Genomic DNA, 19,642 nt, shown 5'->3' on the forward strand with positions numbered 1-19,642 from the left:
GCTCTCTTCCAGTAAGGTGAATCCAATGCATATGTCAAGATCATACAAGATTCCTTAGCAGATATATGTACAGATATAACTTTATTCCCAGGAAATCTTGAAGTTTTTATTAACATAAAGTGAGTCATAAATGGGGGAAAATCTTGATCAAATTTCTCAGATAAGAATTTGGCATTAAGGGCATACAATACAATAAACATATATCAGGTGTGCAGGTCTGATTTGTAACTGTAGTAGGGGGTGGAGTTCTGCCCCCACCTAATATGTTCAGTCTATTTCTCAAGTTGTTTTTCCCACCCCCATCCCCAAAATAAACTTTCAGAGAGAGCTGAGGTGGGTTTGCCTGCAAAACTTTGTCTGCTGAGATGAGACAAAATAAATCTTCTAGAGCTACAGAACGCAGAAGGAAGAAGTGATCTAAGATATGGCCAGCACACAGAGCTTTTCAAAGGCAAAGAGACAAACAGATAAGGCAGTGACCTGGAAGGAAGAAACCAGGTTCTTTTCTTTTTTTCTTTTCTTTTTTTAAGCATTTGGGGTTAAGTAACTTGCCCAAGGTTACATGGCCAGTTATTTTTTGTGGATGTTAAGTATCGGAGGCCGGAACCCATCCTGGGTCCTCCCAACTCTGGGGGCTGGTGCTCTTACTCACTGCGCCACCTAGCGGCCCCCAGGTTCTTTTCTTGAAGTTGATTTTTCATGAGACTAGTTCTAAGGCTGTGCCTTTGGGCAGGAACAGGTTTGTGAGAGAAACAGTAAAACAGAATACTAATACTGAATAGATGTTGTTGTTTGTCCTTTGTTCCTGAAGAGAACCATGACATCAGGGAGGTGAAGTCATGACACGCAAGTGAATTGGATTTAAGTGAGGGAGGGCTGTGTGAAGTCATCAGCCTCACCATCTCTTCCAGAGTCAACTGGGTCGTGGCAAGATATAGATTAGGATGACTGGAGATGGATGGCCCAGGATGCTGTGGGAGATCTTGGTATTTTTAAGCTAAGGTCTTTAACAGGTCTCAGATTGACTGAGGCAACACCCATTCAGTGGACGGTTAAGTGGTACAGTGGCTAGAGCGCCAAGCCTGAAACCAGAAGACTCATCTTCCTGAGTTCAAATCTGACCTCGGACACTTAATAGTTGTGTGACTCTGGGCAAGTCACTTAACCCTGTTTGCCTCAGTTTCCTCATCTGTCAAATAAGCTAGAGAAGAAAATGGCAAACCAGTCCAGTATCTTTGCCAAAAAAAAAAAAAAACCAAATGGGGTCATAGAGAGTTGGGCATGATGGAAATGACTGAACAACATCACTGATGGACTGATCCTAACTCAAAAAAAAAAAAAAAAGGCAACTGCCACCAACTGCCAACCACAGGACCGTTAGCTCGGCTTTTTTTTTTTTCTTGCTCTGCTATGTCAGCACGTCCATGGGGCATGGGAGATCTTTAAATCCCATAACCCTTACAGCAAGTCACTTAACCCTGTTTGCCTCAGTTTCCTCATCTGTCAAATAAGCTAGAGAAGAAAATGGCAAACCAGTCCAGTATCTTTACCAAAAAAAAAAAAAACCAAATGGGGTCATAGAGAGTTGGGCATGATGGAAATGACTGAACAACATCACTGATGGACCCATTATCTGAATAGCTAACATTTATATAGCACTTACTTATGTGTCAGGTGCTATGTTAAGTGCTGTATAATTATTATCTCAGTTGAATGACACAGCAACCCTAAGAGGTAGGAGCTATGACTATCCCCATCTTATAGATAAGGAGACTGAGAAAGAGAGAGGTTAACCTTTACCCAGGGTCACAGAGTTAGTAAAAGTGTCTGAGCCTATATTGGAACTCGGGTCTATCCTGACTTTAGTCTCAGCCCTCTATCCACTTTGGCATCTAGCTGCTCCTAGCTTCCAGAAATCAGAGGCATGGCCTCAAGGAAGTAGCCAGTGGGAGGAGGAGGATTCAGTATCTGATCCAGACGGCCATCCCCTGTCTTCCTGAAAGAGATTTAGACCAGCCAAGGCATCCATTCCTAAGTCCCCCCCATTTGACTACACATTGGCCCACTCAGAGGTTTGCCTGAGGGCTACTTGAGGGTTTTCTGCTAGTTCTCTGTGGCAGCAACTGAAGGGTAGGTTTGAATCTAAGCACTGAGATTTTAGTTTAAACTTTTGGGGTTGGTGCCCTGCCTACTGACTAAGAGTTTGGGTGCCTAGTCTGGAAGGACCCATAGTCTGTTCCACATAATGATTGTTTTTAAAATATTTGGTTTTAATTCCTTTTCATCTCTTGTTATGAATAGCACAAAACAGGGGTTCTAAATTAAGGTCTATCAACTTTTTTTTTTAACATTTTGGTAACTGTACTTCAATATAATTACTTTGCTTTGCAATACTATGCATTTTATTTTTTGTATTTAAAAATATTATTCTGAGAAGGTGTCCATAAGCTTCATCAGACTGCCTAAGGGCATAAACATGGTTAAGAACTCTTAGCATTAAGCTAGGACATACTTGGGTTATTGATAGGGATAGGGACAGGACCTGTGATTTCATTGGTATATGGAACTCCCAGGTGAAGAAACTCCCTCTATTGATGCAGATCATACCTTCTTCACAATTTATAGTCTTAGAGTATTTCCTAGAATTAAGTGGTGTCAAACTTAAGACCCGTACACAAAACTGAGTCACATATTGACTTAGTTTTAAAATGTAATATTATCTATGTTTTATTATATTTTATTTGTTTTGTTAAATATTTCCCAATTCCATTTTAATCTGGTTCAGTTTATACTGGATAGTGTTGTGAGCTGTGGGTTTGAGTCCTCTAACCTAGAGCCTTGAGAATGAGGTCCTCTAACAAAATGTGCCTCAGAGGCTGGCCTTGGGACCAACTTCTTCTAGCTTTTAGGCTAGCTAAACCATGCTGCCTCTCTGTTTAACTAAATCTCATCGAAATACAACCGCAAAGGGAAGAGGGGGAAATTTTCTTTCCTTGAAGTATAGAAACTACAAACGAAGTCAAGTCAACAAGTGTCTTTTAAGTGCCTTCTGTGTACCAGACACTGGCTAAGTGCTGGAAGTACAAAGAAAGGCAAAATAACAACAGGGGCAAATCTAAGTATCTTAGATAAATCCACACACTATGGGCCTAGTACAATGAGAGTAACCCAAAAAAGACTGGAATTAGGGGATAGACATAGGCAGATCTCTGAAAATCACAGAGAGCTTGGCATGACCTCCTGAATGCCCTCTGGTGCCAGGTAGAGGATTGAATCACTGGGATGAGCCTGGGATTGACAGCAGTAAGTCCTCATCCCTAAATAGGGTCACATGCTTTGTCAGCAGCACTCCTGGTGGTTAAGTGTCTCCTGTCCATATAATTTGTTAACAAAATGAAATATTGATCTAATAATTCAACAATTCAACATTTATTAAGCATTAGGGATACAAAAACAAACAAAAAGACAAACAAAAGTATTTATTAAGTACTAGGGATACGAAGACAAAAAACAAAAGTCCCTGCCCTTGAGGAATTTATACTTTCCCAGCATGTCAGCCCTTACTTTCCCTTGCTTAAATTAAGACAGTTTCCTAAAGGCTAATGGTCAGTCATCCTGAGATATATGTCCAAGGCACCAGTAACTAGCTAACATTATTTAGCATAATCTAAGATTCTTTTAGTGGTGTCTCCTAATCAACTGGTATCCAAAATGTGAAGGTTCCTAATATAGTGAAGAATATTGTATCTGGCTTAGTTTACTTAAAAGATCACTTAAGATTCGCTTCAAGATGGAGACCAGAGATGCAAATAAGGACATAAATCTGCAAAAATACCCAAGAAGACACAATGATACATATTTATTTTTCATAAAACCACAGAGTTAGAAGGGACCTCTAGATTAGACTGGTTCACCTATGATGGGAGCAATTATTAACCCACATTACTCCCAGACTCCACGTAACTTAGACTTGTTTTTTCCCCCATAATTAGTATTGAAATAAAGGCTCTGGATAGTGACATCACTTCTGGTCTCCTGAGGGATATCAACAACCCTGAGGAGCTGGAGTCTTAATCTGAGGTTTTCCTAAACAGACTAACAGGCAACTCAGAAACAGGAGTTTCATTCAGCTGGATGAACTATAAGCATATACTAGTAGAATATCCTTCCTCTGCTATGGTTAAGCAAATCTTTTGTTAACTATTTAATGACCTGTGTATCTCATTTCATTCTAAAATCAAATTTAAATGACCAGGGAGCTAGCCTGAGTCAGACTTAACTTACCAATTTTTTTCATCACTTTCTTAAAGCCAAGGCAATCAACAAAACAATAAATGAAGCCCTGATTTGTAGGATTTGGAGATTATTGAGGTAAATTCTTACCCTGAATATTTAAAAAGAGTCAGTTTTGGCCATTGAGTCTAAACTTTATCTGAACAATAACCTGCTCAACAAAATAACAAGCAAAAGATTATCTAGTCTTTGTCTGAAGAACTCCAGTAAGGAGGAACTCACTACTTCCTGAGCCAACCCATGCTACTCTGGTGGAACTGTTATGTTTACAAACAAAATTGGTCCATGAAGCCAATCCAGGACAGATTTTATAATCCTTAAAGGCTCATGTGAATCTATGGCCCTTCTTTGCATTAAGGAATGCTCTATTCTCTTTTACAATATTCAGCAAATAGCGTGCTCACTTCTGAAGAGTGCTTGGTTGTGATATATATGGATGGCAAGATGAAGTGTGAACTGTCTCAGTATGGCCTGCCATTAGTATGTATCCTATTCCGAATGTGGGTTTCCTATTGGACACTAGGTGGCTTAAGTGTAACACTTCAGGCTATTAAAACAAGGATTTTACTTTTTATTGATATTCGCAGAATCACAGGCTGAACTAAAACCTTAGCAAACATATAGTCCAACACCCTCTTTTTTACAAATGAGGAAACTGAGGGCCACAGCAAGTTATGTTATTTCAATCAATGAAAGTAGTAACCTTTAAGTGTTCTGGATTTAAATTCATAGCTAGACTAAAAATCAATTAATGGAATTTATTATACATTTACTATGTAGCAGACTACTGTGCTAAGAAAAAAAAAGAAACAAAAGTAGACCTTACCTTCATGCAGCTCACCTTCTAATTTGGAGGCATGTATAAGATCAGCATATAAAAGATAAATGCAGAATAGATGGCCAGCAACCTTAGAGGAAATAGTACTAACAGCTGGGCAAACTGCAAAAAGCCTCTTGGAGGCTTAAAGGAATCCAAAAGTTGCATTCCAGAGGTTGGGAAAAAGAACATTCCAGGCATGAGGTATAGCCAGTGCAAAGGCATAGAGATGAGAGATGGAGTGTGTGTTCAAAGAATAACAAATAGGCCATTGTGTCTAGAATGCATAGAAAAAAGTAATATATAAGAAGACTGGAAAAGGTGGGAAGGGGTCAAGTTGTGAAGTGCCTTCAATACTAAAATGGGGGCTTCATATTTCATCCTAGAGGTCACAGGAAACTGCTAGTTTACTGAGTAGGGAGTAGGGGTAAAACATTCCATGGCCAAAGTTTGGGGTAGCTGAGTAGAGGATGGATAGCTTGTAGTAGAGAAAGAGTTTTGAGGCAAGGGAACTAAGTAGAAGGCTATTGTAATAGCCCAGGCCACCGGTGATGGAAAGCTGTGTGAGTGGAAAGATAAGCACGTATACAAGAAATATTGGGAAGATAAAATAATTTTGTAACTGATTGGATTTGTGGGATAAGTGAAAGAGAAGAGTGGAAGACCAGACTAAAATTACAATCCTGGAAATGCAGTAGTACTCTCAAAAATCATGGGGCGGTTCATAAGAGAGATGGGTTTGGGGTAAAAGTTAAATTAGTTTTGGGGGAAGAGGAGAAGAAAGGGGAGGAAAGGAGAGGAGAGTCACAAAAACCCAGAAAAGAAAGAGTATACAGGAGGAGAAAGTGATCAACAGATTCAAACGAGACAGGGAAGTTAGAAAGGAAAGAATCAAGAAGAAGCCATCAAATTTGACATTGGTAAATTTGGACAAGGAAGATTTAGTTGAATGATGAAGTCAGAAGCCAGATTGAAGACCTCAGAAGAGACAGAAAGGCAAGGAAGTAGAGGTATGGATTGTAGATGGCCTTTTCAAGAAGTTTAGCTGAGAAGGGGAAGAGAGAGATATGATAATAGCTGAAAGACATGATAGGATCTGGTGAAGGGTTTTTTTGTGTTTGTTTAAGAATGGGAGAGACAGACATTTTTGCAGGCAATGGAGAAGAAACTCATGGATACAGAGAGTGAAGAAGAGAGGGCTGGATAAGATGGGAGGGGAGGGGATCAAGTGAAAATGTAGAGGAGTTAGCCTTAGGCAAGCAGAAGGGTCACCTCATCCTTAGAGACTAAAGCAAAGCAGGAGATGGAGGACAATTGTCAGAGGGATTTGCGATGAAGAAGAGGGAAGAAGATGGAGCTCTTGACAAATGGGTCTCAATTGTTCAGTAAAAAAAAAAATTATGAATCAAGAGGGTGGGAGGAAAGAGTGCCATGGGAGTCTTGAGAAGAAAAGGGAAAAAGTAGAACAACCACTGTGGAGAGAGGGATACAGAATCAACTGGGAAGAGTAGGGTTTCCTTGTGCAATGAAAGCCCAACTTATATTAGTTAACATCAATTTGTAGTGGGCCCAATCAGGACCATTTTGTGTTTTTAACAGCATCTGAATTGGGGGGAAGAAGACAGATTGTAAATAATCTAGGCTTGGGATTTAGAAAAGCTTTGTTTACTGGGGTTATAGGACAAGGGAACAAGGGATTCAAAAGCAAAGGACATTGTAGAGTTAAACCGGCCCAAGATTGGGAAGGGAGGCAAGTGTAGCTAGAGCAGGTTTGATGGCCTGGGATAGTACTGAGGGATGGAATGACTAGAAATCATGGTGAAAACAGAGTAGGCGTAGGAGGAGTAAGGTATAGGGACCAATAGAAAGATATCAGATAAAGGAAATTCAGAGTTCTTGAACACAGAAGTGGGACACTAGCAGGTGGTGACAGAATCAATGGTAAATTGTTCCTTGTCAATGGGGGAAGTTGAGAAATAGATCACAGTAGGTGAATAGATTGAGGAACTGTAAAATTGAGGTATTTGAGGGAGCATAGAATCCTCTAGAATAAGGGAAAGGACTGGGATAAAAAGGGAGACTGAAACCTAGGAACTAAACTCATTGTTGCTTGACATCTATCTTTTGTTGGGTTCTTATGACAGTGTTGGCAAGCTCAAATAGAAACATCCTTATAGGCTGCATATTGACTTAGAAAATGACAGATGAAAGTTATCTGTTCTGCTATATTTTTGTTCATTTTATCAAACATTTCCTAATTATATTTTAATCCAGTTCTGCTGTACTTGGGAGTTTTGCTGCCCCATGTTTGACACCTCTGCCTTATGATATACCTCAAAGCAACTGTTCCAAACCTTTATCATTATACTCAAACTTCCAACTGTCTTCTACCCTCACTTTCTTTTTTAAGAAATTATTATTAAATTGATCTTAAGGTAAATCATTCCCCCCAAACTAAAATTTAACTTTTTTATGAGAAATTTCCAAAAAGTACATTCTCAGCAGGAGTCATACTTGAAAGAAAATAGGTATTAATACTAGTCTAGAGCAGACAGGTATAAGAAGCTTTAATCATTCTCTTTTTAAAGAAAGAGAGAGAGAGAGAGAGGGAAGGGGGGAAAGAGAGGGGGTGAGAGACAAAGACAGAGAAAATATACTTCAATCTGCACTGAGTCTGTCACTTTTCTATTTGGAAGTGGATAGAATTATTTCATCATAAATCCTTTGGGATTTTGGCAGGTCACTGTATTGATCAGAGTTACTAAGTCTTCCACAGTTGATTAACTTCATAGTATTGCTGTTACTGTATAAATTGTTCTCCTGCTCACTTCACTTTGCCTCAGACCATATAAGTCTTCCCTAGTCTTTCTGAAGTTATCCCCTTCATCATTTCTTTTTTTTTTTTGAGGGGGGAAGGCAGGGCAATTGGGGTTAAGTGACTTGCCCAAAGTCACATGGCTAGTTTTTGTGTCAACTGTCTGAGGCTGGATTTGAACCCAGGTCCTCTTGACTCCAGGGCCAGTGCTCTATTCACTGCACCACTTGGCTGCCCCAACCCTTCATCATTTCTTATAGCTTAATATTTCAGCATATTCATATGCCATAACTTGTTTGGCCCTTCCCCAAGTGATGGGCATCCACTCTCACTTTCAACAGATGGCCTTATCTCTCCTTTCCAACTCGAGCGCAGGTACGCTTTCTCTTTCTAACTCACTGTATTTTTACCCTTCTTTTCCTCTTCCTAGACATTTCTAAGCCTAGAAAACTGTCTGCTCCTATCCTCATGCAAGGCTTGGTTCAAATCTCCTTTTGTGTGGGAGGCTTTTCTGGGCTTCTGCTGCCAATGCCTTCCTTCTGAGATTCTCTCCTATCTTCCCTAACTCACCAGTGGGTTTGAGACCCCTCCATTACCCTCAACCTAGTTTAGCCTGTCTGCTGAAAAAGTTTACCAGGGAGTGGAGGCTGTGCATGCTACGGTTTCTTGGAGCCACAGGTGAGAGTTAGGTGGTACCGTTAGGCACTAAAGGTGGAAAGCAGTCCTGAAAAGGGCTCTGCAGCCTTCACACCAGAGGTGTATCTTCCCTGAACACATCCTACACACCTACTACGTTTGTAGATCTGACCAAGGCTTTTGATACTATCAGTTGTGAAGGATTATGGAAAATTGCCAAAGTTTGGTTGCCCAGAGAAGTTCATCAATTTCATGATGGCATGCTTGCCCAGCTTCTGGATAATGGACAATGTTCTCATGCTTTCCCAATAACCAATGGAGTGAAACAAGACTGTGCTTAGTATGATGTTTTTGGCCATACTGTGATATGCCTTCAAAGAGGATGAACACAGCATCAAGGTCAGCTACCACGATGATGGTAAACTCTTCAACTTGAAAAGACTGCAAGCCAAGACCAAAGTGGAGGAAGTGTTGGTGCATGATTTTCTGTTTGGAGATGATTGTGCACTCAGTGCAGCCTCTGAAGCTGAGATGCAACAAAGTATGGATTGATTTTCTCTGCTGTTTGTGCTAATTTTGGTTTAACAATTAACACCAAGAAAACATAAGTGCTCCATTAGCCACTTCCACACCATCTATATGTGAAACCGTTGGTTATAGCAGCTGGAGACGTTCTGAATGCTGTGGATAAGTACACTTACCTTGGTAGTGCTCTTTCCAGGGATGCACACATTAATAATGAAGTTGACACACACATTGCCAGAGCTAGCTCAGTACTTGGGAGGCTCCCAAGAAAAGTAGAGGAGAGAAGAGGACTGACTACCAAACTGAAGAAGGTCTACAGAGCTCTTGTGCTGACCTCATTGTTGTATGCCTGTGAAACCTGGACAGTCATGCCAGGAAACTGAATCTCTTCCATCTGAACTGTCTTAGAAAGACTCTGAAGATCACCTGGCATGATAAGATACCAGACACTGAAGTCATTTCTAGAATTAAACTGCTAAGCATTCAAACTCTTCTTCAGACAGTGCAACTCTGATGCACTGGCCCCGTTGTTCTAATGCAAAACATATACTTGCCAGAAAGACTATTTTATGGAGAACTCACACAAGGCAAGCTCTCACGTGGTGGTCAATAGTGATACAAGGACACTCTCAAGATCTCTCTTCAGAACTGTGGAATTGTGTGACATGGGAGACAGTGGTACAGGACTGCGCAGCATGGCGTGTCCACACTGGAGAAGGTGTTGTGTTCTATGAGCAAAGCAGAATTAAAGCAGCTCAAAAGAAACACAAGATGCGCAAATTTAGAGAATCCACCCCAAAATGTTCACACGGACAATTTGTGTCTGACCTGTAGCAGAGCACTCCCAGCTCGTATTGGTCTGATCTACCATACCGGTTATCATTTTGGTCCTCTTCTAAGAACGAAGGACAACAACCAAACAATCTCCCATCTATCCCCTAAGACACGCTGTATATACATAATTGTGTTGTCTCCCTCATAGGAGTTGCTTGGGTTCCCCCCCCCTCCCCAGGGGTGGGTGGGGGCGTCGTTCTCTGTACTCGCAGTCTTCGCACAATGCCCGGGACACAGCTGGTGCTTCTTGCTAGTCGGTTTGACAGCACTTCCCCGACCTTTCTAAATCTCAGAAACCAGAAGGTAGGTCAGCCAAGGAGCAGCGCAGACGCACTGGGCACAAGCCGGGAAGAGGCGGGGCCAGAGGAGCGCAGGCGCACTCACCACATCCACGGCCTAGGCTTTCCTCTTTGCTCTTCCTCACCCTACCCCAAGTTGCCCGGGCCAACAGTTCGAACCTTTTTGTCCCCGCCACGCTGCCGTACCGCGCGCTTGGTGCGTGGTGCCTGATACCGGGACTGTCATCGCCATGAAAGACATGGGGGATCGGAAGGTGCGCGTGGCCGTGGTGGTGTCTTTCGCCTCGGGCTTCTTCTTGGGCTGGCAAGCGTGCCGCTTGTGGAGGCGCTTCCTCAGCTGGAAGAAACGGCGGCTGCAGGAACAGCTGCAAGAAACGCAGCGGCGGCTGGATATGTACTGAGCCGCGGTGACCCTCCCGCCCCCGACACAGCTGCGGGTCTGAAGACTGGCGCGGCCCGCTTCGCTTCTCTCAGTCCGGACCCCCGCGGTGAGTCCGCGCCGCCGGGGCCTCGGGCCACGCAGCTTGCTTCGGGTGGGAGAGAGCGGGAGAGCCCCAGACCTCCCCGGCCACGAAGCTCGCAGCCCTGGCCCCAGGGGAGGGGGAAGCTCCCCGAGGGGAAAGGGCAAGCCCCTGGACCCGCTGGGTGACCTTGGGGCTGGGCCTGGCCGTCTTTGCTCAGAGGATCTGAGTTCGATCTAGGCCTAGTGAGAGCTGGAGGGGGCCTAACAGGCTGCATCTCGGGTGCTTGAATATGGGCCATGCTAGAAATGCTAATCCATCCTAAGTTGGATGGTGAAGTTTCCTGGGCCCCTTTTGATGCAGGCGTGGGAGGGGGCTGGTATTCACGACCAAATGTTTGATTTCTCCCGCACTGCCTCCCTCCTGCGAGGCCTTTTATTTGTATGTATGTTATGTGTGTGTATGCAGATAAAATGTTCTCCCCATTGCGCCCTTTCTCCGCCCCTCCACCCGAAAATTACTGTCAGCCCCACAGGTTGGAAAGGATATCTTGTCCAGGTTATAGGTGGAGGCATGCTTCGGGACAATTTGTAATAATAAGGATTTCGTTGAAAAGGGGAGGATATTGTAGGGACCTGAAAACCCTTAAGTCACATGATGTAGCACATTCGAAGAAGTTTTACTAAATTAATCAGGTGAATGTTTACTCTCTACTGTACTTTGATGTGAAAAAGGATTTTGGTGGTACGTATATCACTTTTTACACTGAGTAGTAAACTAGAGATTGTTTTGATCTTTTTTTTTAAATATTTAAGGTTTCAAAGTTAATTTTTTTTTCATTGTAATTTTCTTTCTGTATGAACCAGAACCAGGGAACCAGGCACATAAAGAGGCTTCTAGAATAACAACTCCATTGTCAGGCTATCAAAGGACAGGACTCACCATTTCATTGCATTTTTTTATTCTTTCATTTAGTTAACATATATTTATTGAGGAACTACAGTGTGTAAGGCACTGTACACAAAGGAGACAACTGGACAGTTTTAGATATTTTGGCACTTGGTGGCATCATATGGAAACCATTTTATTTTTATTGACATTTTTTAAAAATTTCTTTTTTTGGAGGGGGAAGGGTAGGGCAATTGAGGTTAAGTGACTTGCCCAAGGTCAAGGGTCACACGGCTAGTTTTTGTGTTAAGTGTCTGAGGCTGGATTTGAACTCAGGTCCTCCTGACTCCAGGGCCCAGTGCTCTATTCACTTCCCCACCTAGCTGCCCCTTATTGACATTTTTACATCAACTTGATTGGGAAGATATACCCTTTCTTCCCTCTACAGCTAACAGTCCATCTCTTGTGACAATTTTTTTTAGAAGGGGAAGCAGAAGCAGTTCAATAAAACCTCACATTTCAGTTGGATCTAACTATGCAATGTCCTATAGTCATAGTCTCCCACAGATGGACTCTGGGCCAAATTATTTCATTATAATTACACAATATTTAGTTTAAGGCTTTTTTTTTCCCAGACTCATGGGATTTGGGATGATCTGAATATTTTAATTCAAAACCTCATTTGCCCTTAAGAAGCATTGGGACTTTTAGTCCCTTTGAAATCAGGGTTTTTATTGTTTTGGTTTTTGTTGTGAATCTGTAATGTTTGTGTGGAAATTCTTGCCAGAGCTAGCTAGTATGTATCAGGAAGGACTAGAACGCAGATCTTCTTCATTCTCAGGTCAATATTTTATATACTTTACCTTTCTTGAAAGAAACTTTCAGTAGGTATGGAAAACATTGTGGCCATTTGGGTTTAGTCCCACCTCTATTACTACCTTGTTCTGTTACCAAACAAATTACTTTCTCAGATTGAGCCATGAATGCTAATTATGTAAAATAAAAGGTTTGGGATAATCTAAGGTTCTTGCCCATTCTAATTCTTTATGAATCTCAGTGTTTATACACTCAGTAATCATTTGTTAGTCTTTTCCATCTACCGTAAGAGGGTCTTTCAAATACCCTGTGCAAATACTGGATGTTAAGATTTTGGCAGTAGTATGTGTTTTATTGGACCAGTCACTTCACTCCCCTAGACCCCTAGACCTCAGTTTTCTCATCTCTGAAATGGAGGGGATTGGACTATATAATCCCAAAGGTCCCTTCTAACTCTAAAATCTTATCTTATGATTGGGAAAACTGATTTTGGCCCCAGCTTCGTCACTACTCCTGTCACTTTGCAAAAAAAAAAAAATATATCATTTAACTTATCCAGGCCTTGCTTTACTAATCTATAAAAGAAAGGACTTGGACCAGATGATCTTTAGTAAGTAGTAGATTGTACAATGAAGGCAACTGGCAAATCAGAGTTCAAATCCAGCAGCAGATCTCCAGGGGTTGTTAGGATCAAAAGAGGTCTATGTAAAATCAATTAACAGTGCTTATTATCTTCCTTAACCTTCCCTCCTACTCAGTTCCTTTGTCTTAAAGATAAATTTAAAGCCCAAAGAAGTTATGACTTCTATACACTTACTAAGCTAACTTGTCCTCCAGAAAATTCTTCCAGTTAAGACATTTTCATTTACATATATTTGGTAAATTGTAGTATAGTCTTGCAGAATATTTTAAAGTGTTGTAATAGAAAGTGTTAATTTAATAGTTATATGTAACTAATTATTTATTTCTGTTTCTAACAGCTTCTAGAAGATGGACACAGTGAACTGGACAGAAACAATTTCTTCCTGCAGCTTATCAGTTGATTTTATCTTTAAAAAAGTTGGACACCTTTTAGATCTCCTTTTTTAAAAGGAGAAAATATTGTTGAGTATCTTTATTCACCGAATAGTTTTGTAGGACTGAATGTCAGACGTATAAGGTTATTTCATCTGGTAATAATGGTTATACCTAAACAAGCCTTGCTCACAAGGACTTGGGAAAATAAGTGAGATGATGTGTGTAAGATGCTTTGAATTTCTGAGAAGATTGCAAAGAAGTACAAAATGTACCTATAACAGTATTGTTATTGGCAAGAATCTTGTTTGTGAAAAAATTGTAAAACTGTGAGTTGAAGTAATTCAATGTTGACTACAAATTTTGTAATCTGTTCTTGACTTAATTTGTCAGTTCCAAGGTACTACAATATTTTTTTAAAGGAAAAAAGTGCCATTGATTATACTAACATAGTAAGTAATACTACTCTACCTCCACAAAAGATAAGTAACTATGTCACCTTTAGTGGTTGGGCTGTTGAGCTAATCAGAAGGTTATTGAACAGTATTGTCTCTGCTGTTTTAAGGAATCTTCTCCTTGATGATATGTATACAAATTATTTGTCTACTTTAATATATATTATAAAAGTTTAATTGATGCCTTTTGTTTTTATGTCACAATCATATCCAAATATACTCCTCCTCCTCCCCTAGTTTCTCTTTTGACAAATTCAGCAAAAAACACCCAAAATGTTTACCTCATCTCACAGTGATAGAATTTTCAACACTCATGTTCCTTCCTCACTCCACTTTTTCATTGAAAGAAACAAAGAACATTTCCTCATTTTTTTCTTCAGGGCCACACTTGGTCATTGGAATTACATACATATAACAATGTTTTGCTTTGTTCTTTTAGTTAACATTAGGGCTGTGTCTATTTTTTTCTTGGTTCTACTTCACAGTGTATTGGTACCTATATATCTTCCTGTGTTTCTCAGAATTTCTCTTTTTTTGGTTTTGTGTTTTTAAATGTAAGAACATTCCATTATGGGGCAGCTAGATGACACAGTGAATAGAGCACCGGCCCTGGAGTCAGGAGGACCTGAATTCAAATTCGGCTTCAGACACTTAACACTTACTAGCTGTCACTTAGCCCCAGTTGCCCTGCCCTCCACCCTCCAAAAAGCAAAAAACAAATAAAAAGAATATTCCACTATATTTATATTTAACAGTCATTTAGCAATTTCCCAATTGATAGGTATCCACTTTGTTTCTAGTTCTTAGTCCACTTTTTGTAGTAGGAATGAATATTTTGGTATTTATGGTATTTCTGTCTGGCCTCTTTGCTTTAGCTGCCCAGCAGTGGTATCTGTGGATAAGAAGACATTTTAGTCACTTTTTCTTGCATAATTTCAAGTTGTTTTCCAAAATGGTTGGACCAGTTCACAGGTCTGCCAACAATCTATTAATGTTCCTATCTTCCAGTAGGCCTTCTGTTACTGACTTGCCACTTTTGCCATTGGCAGAATTGCAAAAGTTGCTTCAGTATAGCTTTTAAGACAACTACAGAGTAGGGAAATAGAAGTTTTTATGTACAGTTCTTTCTTCCTTATTTTCATATAATCACCTTTCTTGCTTTCAACTTACATTTTGAGTGAAGTAATTTATTGTGGAAATCTAGAACTATACTTTTGTATCAACCAGAAAAAGAGTTTGAATCTTTATCTCTATGCAGGACCTCTTCCTTCCCTACCCTCAATCAACATCCTTTGTCCTGTAAAGACAATCAGCTTATTTCTTCACCCAGGTTAAACTGAGATGTGCTAGGCTCACACCACCATAGTAATATACTCTAAATTCTGTCCTGGGCTGCCTCTTTATGTATGTCTGTCCTTAAGAGCTTCTACCCTTAGTGAATCTCTTTTCCTCTTTGGTTCCCCTTGCTCTGCTAATTATAGCATTCTAGTATCATCCTGCTTGTTTATCTTCCCTCCCCCTAACATATGTCTTGTTTTATATCCTAACATGTCATCCCTATTTTTATTTTTTTATCCTAAGTTAAAATACATGTTTTGGTGTGTTTATCTTACTTCGTTTAGATAAGAATGTCATTTAGTAATGGGGCACTTTGCCCTAGTCTTAGCTCTGATGCTTCTTTCTGGTGGTCAGCTGATCCTGGTGTCTTCAAGGCTGAGCCAGCTGATAAGTTATGGCAAGCCCTACCAAACTGGAAAGACTTCCATTACAGATCTGGTGATGGGCTTGATTTTTGTAGTCCAATGAACAATCTAGATTTGTTAAGTTCATCCCTGGCTTCAGGGTGATAAATACTTTGGGTAACGCAACTCCAAATGACTTACTAAATTATAAAATATTTCTAATCTGCCTGAGCTCATATTTTAATGGAGACAACATGCAAATAACTATATATAAGAAATATAGATAGGCAGTATTTGGAGAAAGAGCGAAGAGGATAGAGTGCTGGTCCACAAGACAGGAAGACCTGAGTTCAAATCCAGCCTCAGACACTACTGTGTGACCCTTGACAAGTCACTCAACCTCTGCCTAAAAAAAGCCTTGTCTTGACAGTGGGGCTTTCATAGCTCTATGAAACTGTCCGTATGTGTGTGAGAGAGAGCTCTCCACAATGACCACTATATTATATCCCTGTGAAAAAAATAATTCTTGGGAGTCATGACGAATTGGACACATGAACAGCAATAGAAAGGTAATCTCAGGAGGCATTGATTTGGGAGGGGGGAGTGTGAAGAGTTTAGGAACGGCCACTTGCATAAGATGGGATTTGAGTTGAAGCCTGAAGGAAACCAGGGAAACTTTAATATTGGAGGTGAGAAGGGTGAATATTTCAGGCATTTATAGTAGTAGGGAAATTAGGAAGAGATGAGTTCTGTGTTGTACTTGTTGGGTTTGAGGTATCTGGAGCATCTAATTCAGAATGAGGTTGGGGTATATATAGTTTTGGGAATCATCTGCGTAGAGGTAGTTGGAAGCATGGGAGCTGATGAGGTCACCAAGCCAAATGACAGGGAGAAGGGAGTTCTAGACAGACCCTTAGGGAACATCCATATCTGTTTTGTATTTTAATAAGTGTATAGATCGTTAACATTTGTTAAAGAGGTCAGTGTGGAAGGGAGCCAGAATTCAATGCTGCTGAAAGGGAACAAAAGGCATTATTGACTGGGTAGCAAAGCTGGGATATAATATATATGGAAAATAAGCAAGCAGATGGGTCAACATAAACCTACCACAGTTTAGCTCTCACCAGCTTTTTTGGATGAGTAGAACCTTATAGACAAAGTATATACAATGTTGCATAGATTCTAGCCACAAAGTGGATTCAAAATTAGTTGACTAGTACCCCAAGTTTTGGTTAATGAATCAATTTTAACCTAGGGGTCTATCTCCAGTGGAATGTTTCAGGATTCTGCCCTGCAGAGTCTTGTTCAATGTATCTACTGGTGCCTTGGATGAAGAAGAATGCTGTGCTTAATCAAGTTTAAGAATGACAGGAAACTGGAAGGGATAATTAGCACATTAGGTAGCAGAACTGGCATCCAAAGAGATCTCAATAACCTAGGATAATAAACTCTAACATGGGTACATGTAAAGATTTGGGGTGCTGAAAGTTGGGGTCTCTTTCCCTTGAGGTAGATCCTGAAGATCCTAAGAACATACATAAAAACCTATTATGAACAACTGGGTTTTATCTAAAGTGAGCTGGCTTTAAAGTGCCAATCAATACAGGCACACTAATGCCAAAGTTAGTTAGAGCTGTAAATTAGTACAATTCCTGAAAGCAATTTGGAATTCTACAAATAAAATGATCATATTCTTTGACCAAGAGATTCAGCTGTTAGGCATATACCCCCAAGGATTCATTGATTAAAAAAAAAAAGTTCCATAATGCAGCAAAACTATTGTGGCACTTTTTGTGGTGATAAGAAACAAAACAAGTGACCATCAATTGAGGAAAGGCTAAACCAATCGTGGTATATGAATATGATGAAATATTGTGCTGTAAGAAAAGACAATATGAATGCAGAGGAGCATGAAAAACCACAAATGAACTTATGCAAAGTCAAGTAAACAGACAAGAAGACAACAGATGATGACTACAACAATGTAAATGGAAAGAATAATCAGAACAATTGAAAGTGAATGTTGCCAAATCCTAAAAAGCAAGCTAGGCTCCAAAGAAGAGGAAGAAGAAAACATCCCCCACCACTGCCATCTAGTTTTTAGAAGTGAAAAGATTGTAAGATTTTTAAAAAATACATTGATTGGTGTTTTTAGTTAGAAAATAAATGTTTAGTAAGTACCTATGATGCACCAGGCACTGTGCTAAGCCTAGAGGATACAAAAAAAGTAAAGGATAGTCCCTGTTCTAGAAGAGTTCGAAGTTTCGAGGGAGAGAAGAGAACTATAAATAGGGAAGGCACTAGAGTTGAGGGGTATCAAGAAAGGTAGAAGATGAGATTTTATTTGGGACTTGAAAGAATACAGATGAGAGAGATCATTCTAGGCTCATGGGACAGCCTGAGAAAATACCCAGAGTTGGGAGATGGGGTGTTTCTCAAGGAACAGCAATGAGCCAGTGCCTTTGGATTGAAGAGTACTTTAAGGGTATAAGGTCAAAGAAGACTAGAAAGGCGGAAGGGACAGGTTATGAAGGCCTTCAAAGGCCAAACAAGATTTTTTATTTTTTGGAGGTTTGGAAAGTTCAGTTTGGCAGCTGAGTGGAAGAGGACTAGAGTTCAGAGATGTGACAGGAAGATCAACAAGAAGGCTATTGTAATAGTTCAGGCATGAGGTGATGGAAGGCCTGCAACAGGGTGGTAGCAGTGGTGTGGGGAGGGTGCAGTAAAGGAAAGAATTTAGGAAGGTAAAATGTACAGGCCTTGGGAACAGACTGTATATAGGAGGTGAAATAGAGAGTAAAGGGACGAGGAATTGTGAGCCTACATGACTGGGAAGATGGAGTTTCCCTGAACAGTAATAAGGAAGAGGGGAGGATTTGGGAGGATAACTAATGAATTTAGTTTTGGACTTGTTGAGTTTAAGATGTCTATAAGGACCAGGGTCTCCAGTTTAAGATAGACAGTTGACAAGATAAGCAGAGTTATGGCTAGATAAGCCGATTTAAGAATCATTAGCATAGTGATCATTGAATCCATGAGCACTGATGAGATCACGGAGTGAAACAGTATAGAGTATGAAGAGAAGACAATTCAGGCCAGAGCCCTGTGGGACACCTACCTTTAGCCTACATGACTTAGATGAAGAACCAGCAAAGAAGATGGAGAAGTCAGGTAGGAGGAGAACCAAGAGGAGGTAGAGTCGGGAAACCTAGAGAAGAGAGTATCAAGGAGAAGAGGGTGATTAACAATGTCAAAGGCAGCAGAAAGGTCAAGAAAGACAAGGAGTGAGAAAAATATTGGACTAGGTAATTAAGAGATCATTAGTAACTTCGGAGAAAGCAATTTCAGTCGAATGATGAAGAGTTAAGAAAAGTGTGAGAAGAAAGGAAGTGGAGGCACCTATTGAAAAAGTCTTCTCTAGGAGTTTGGCCACCAAAAAGAGGAGAGCTAGAAGGGATGGATGGATGAAGGCTTTTTGAGGATGTGGGAGACACTGGCATGTTTGTAGGCAACAGGAAAGCAGCAAGTAGGGAAATAATTGAAGACTGATGAGAAAGTTCGGATGATAAGAGGGCGGCAATCAACTGAAAAAAAAGATGGGATGGAATGGAATCACCTATGCATGTAAAGGGGTTTACTTTGGCAAGAAGGGCTACCTCCTTTTGTGAGGTAGGGGAAAAAGAAATAGTAGCAGAAGGCATCTGGGTGATGTGAGATTAGAGAAGGGAGCTCTTAGGGAATGGCTTCAAGTTTTTTTCAGTAAAATAAGAAGTAAGGTCTGAGAGAGGCCATGGGAGATTTGAGAATGGATGGAAAAGTTTGGGAGAGCCTCTACTGCTCCGTTGAGCTGGATATAGTGCGTTAATTAGGGAAGGATTGCCTTGGAGCAGTGAGAGTCTAGCTGAGGGGATGTATTTGTAGTAGAGTCAATCAGCACGGTTTCTTAATTTCCTCTAACTTCACCCAGCAGCACGTGAATAGGACAGTGGACCGCCGCAGTACAAATGCCATTTCAAATAATGCTGAAGCTAACCCGAAAACCCCATTTTACGGACGTGCCTAAAGTTACACCGCCACTAAGTGTTGATACTGTCTGCCTCCAAGTCT

General features: G+C 40.6%; 1 protein-coding gene across 1 annotated transcript; it reads left to right on the plus strand.

Moving 5' to 3' along the window:
* Window positions 1–10,299: 10,299 nt before the first annotated feature.
* MTLN (mitoregulin) lies at window positions 10,300–14,030 on the plus strand. Its single transcript, XM_069075572.1, has 2 exons — window positions 10,300–10,707; window positions 13,365–14,030. The coding sequence occupies exon 1, from the start codon at window positions 10,450–10,452 to the stop codon at window positions 10,618–10,620; it is 171 nt and encodes a 56-aa protein (XP_068931673.1). The 5' UTR covers window positions 10,300–10,449; the 3' UTR covers window positions 10,621–10,707; window positions 13,365–14,030.
* Window positions 14,031–19,642: the final 5,612 nt, after the last annotated feature.

Source organism: Petaurus breviceps, unplaced genomic scaffold (assembly GCF_028583685.1).
Source record: "Petaurus breviceps papuanus isolate PSGF00001 unplaced genomic scaffold, PetGlider_PUasm1.0 90919, whole genome shotgun sequence".
In the NCBI taxonomy this organism is placed as follows: domain Eukaryota; kingdom Metazoa; phylum Chordata; class Mammalia; order Diprotodontia; family Petauridae; genus Petaurus; species Petaurus breviceps.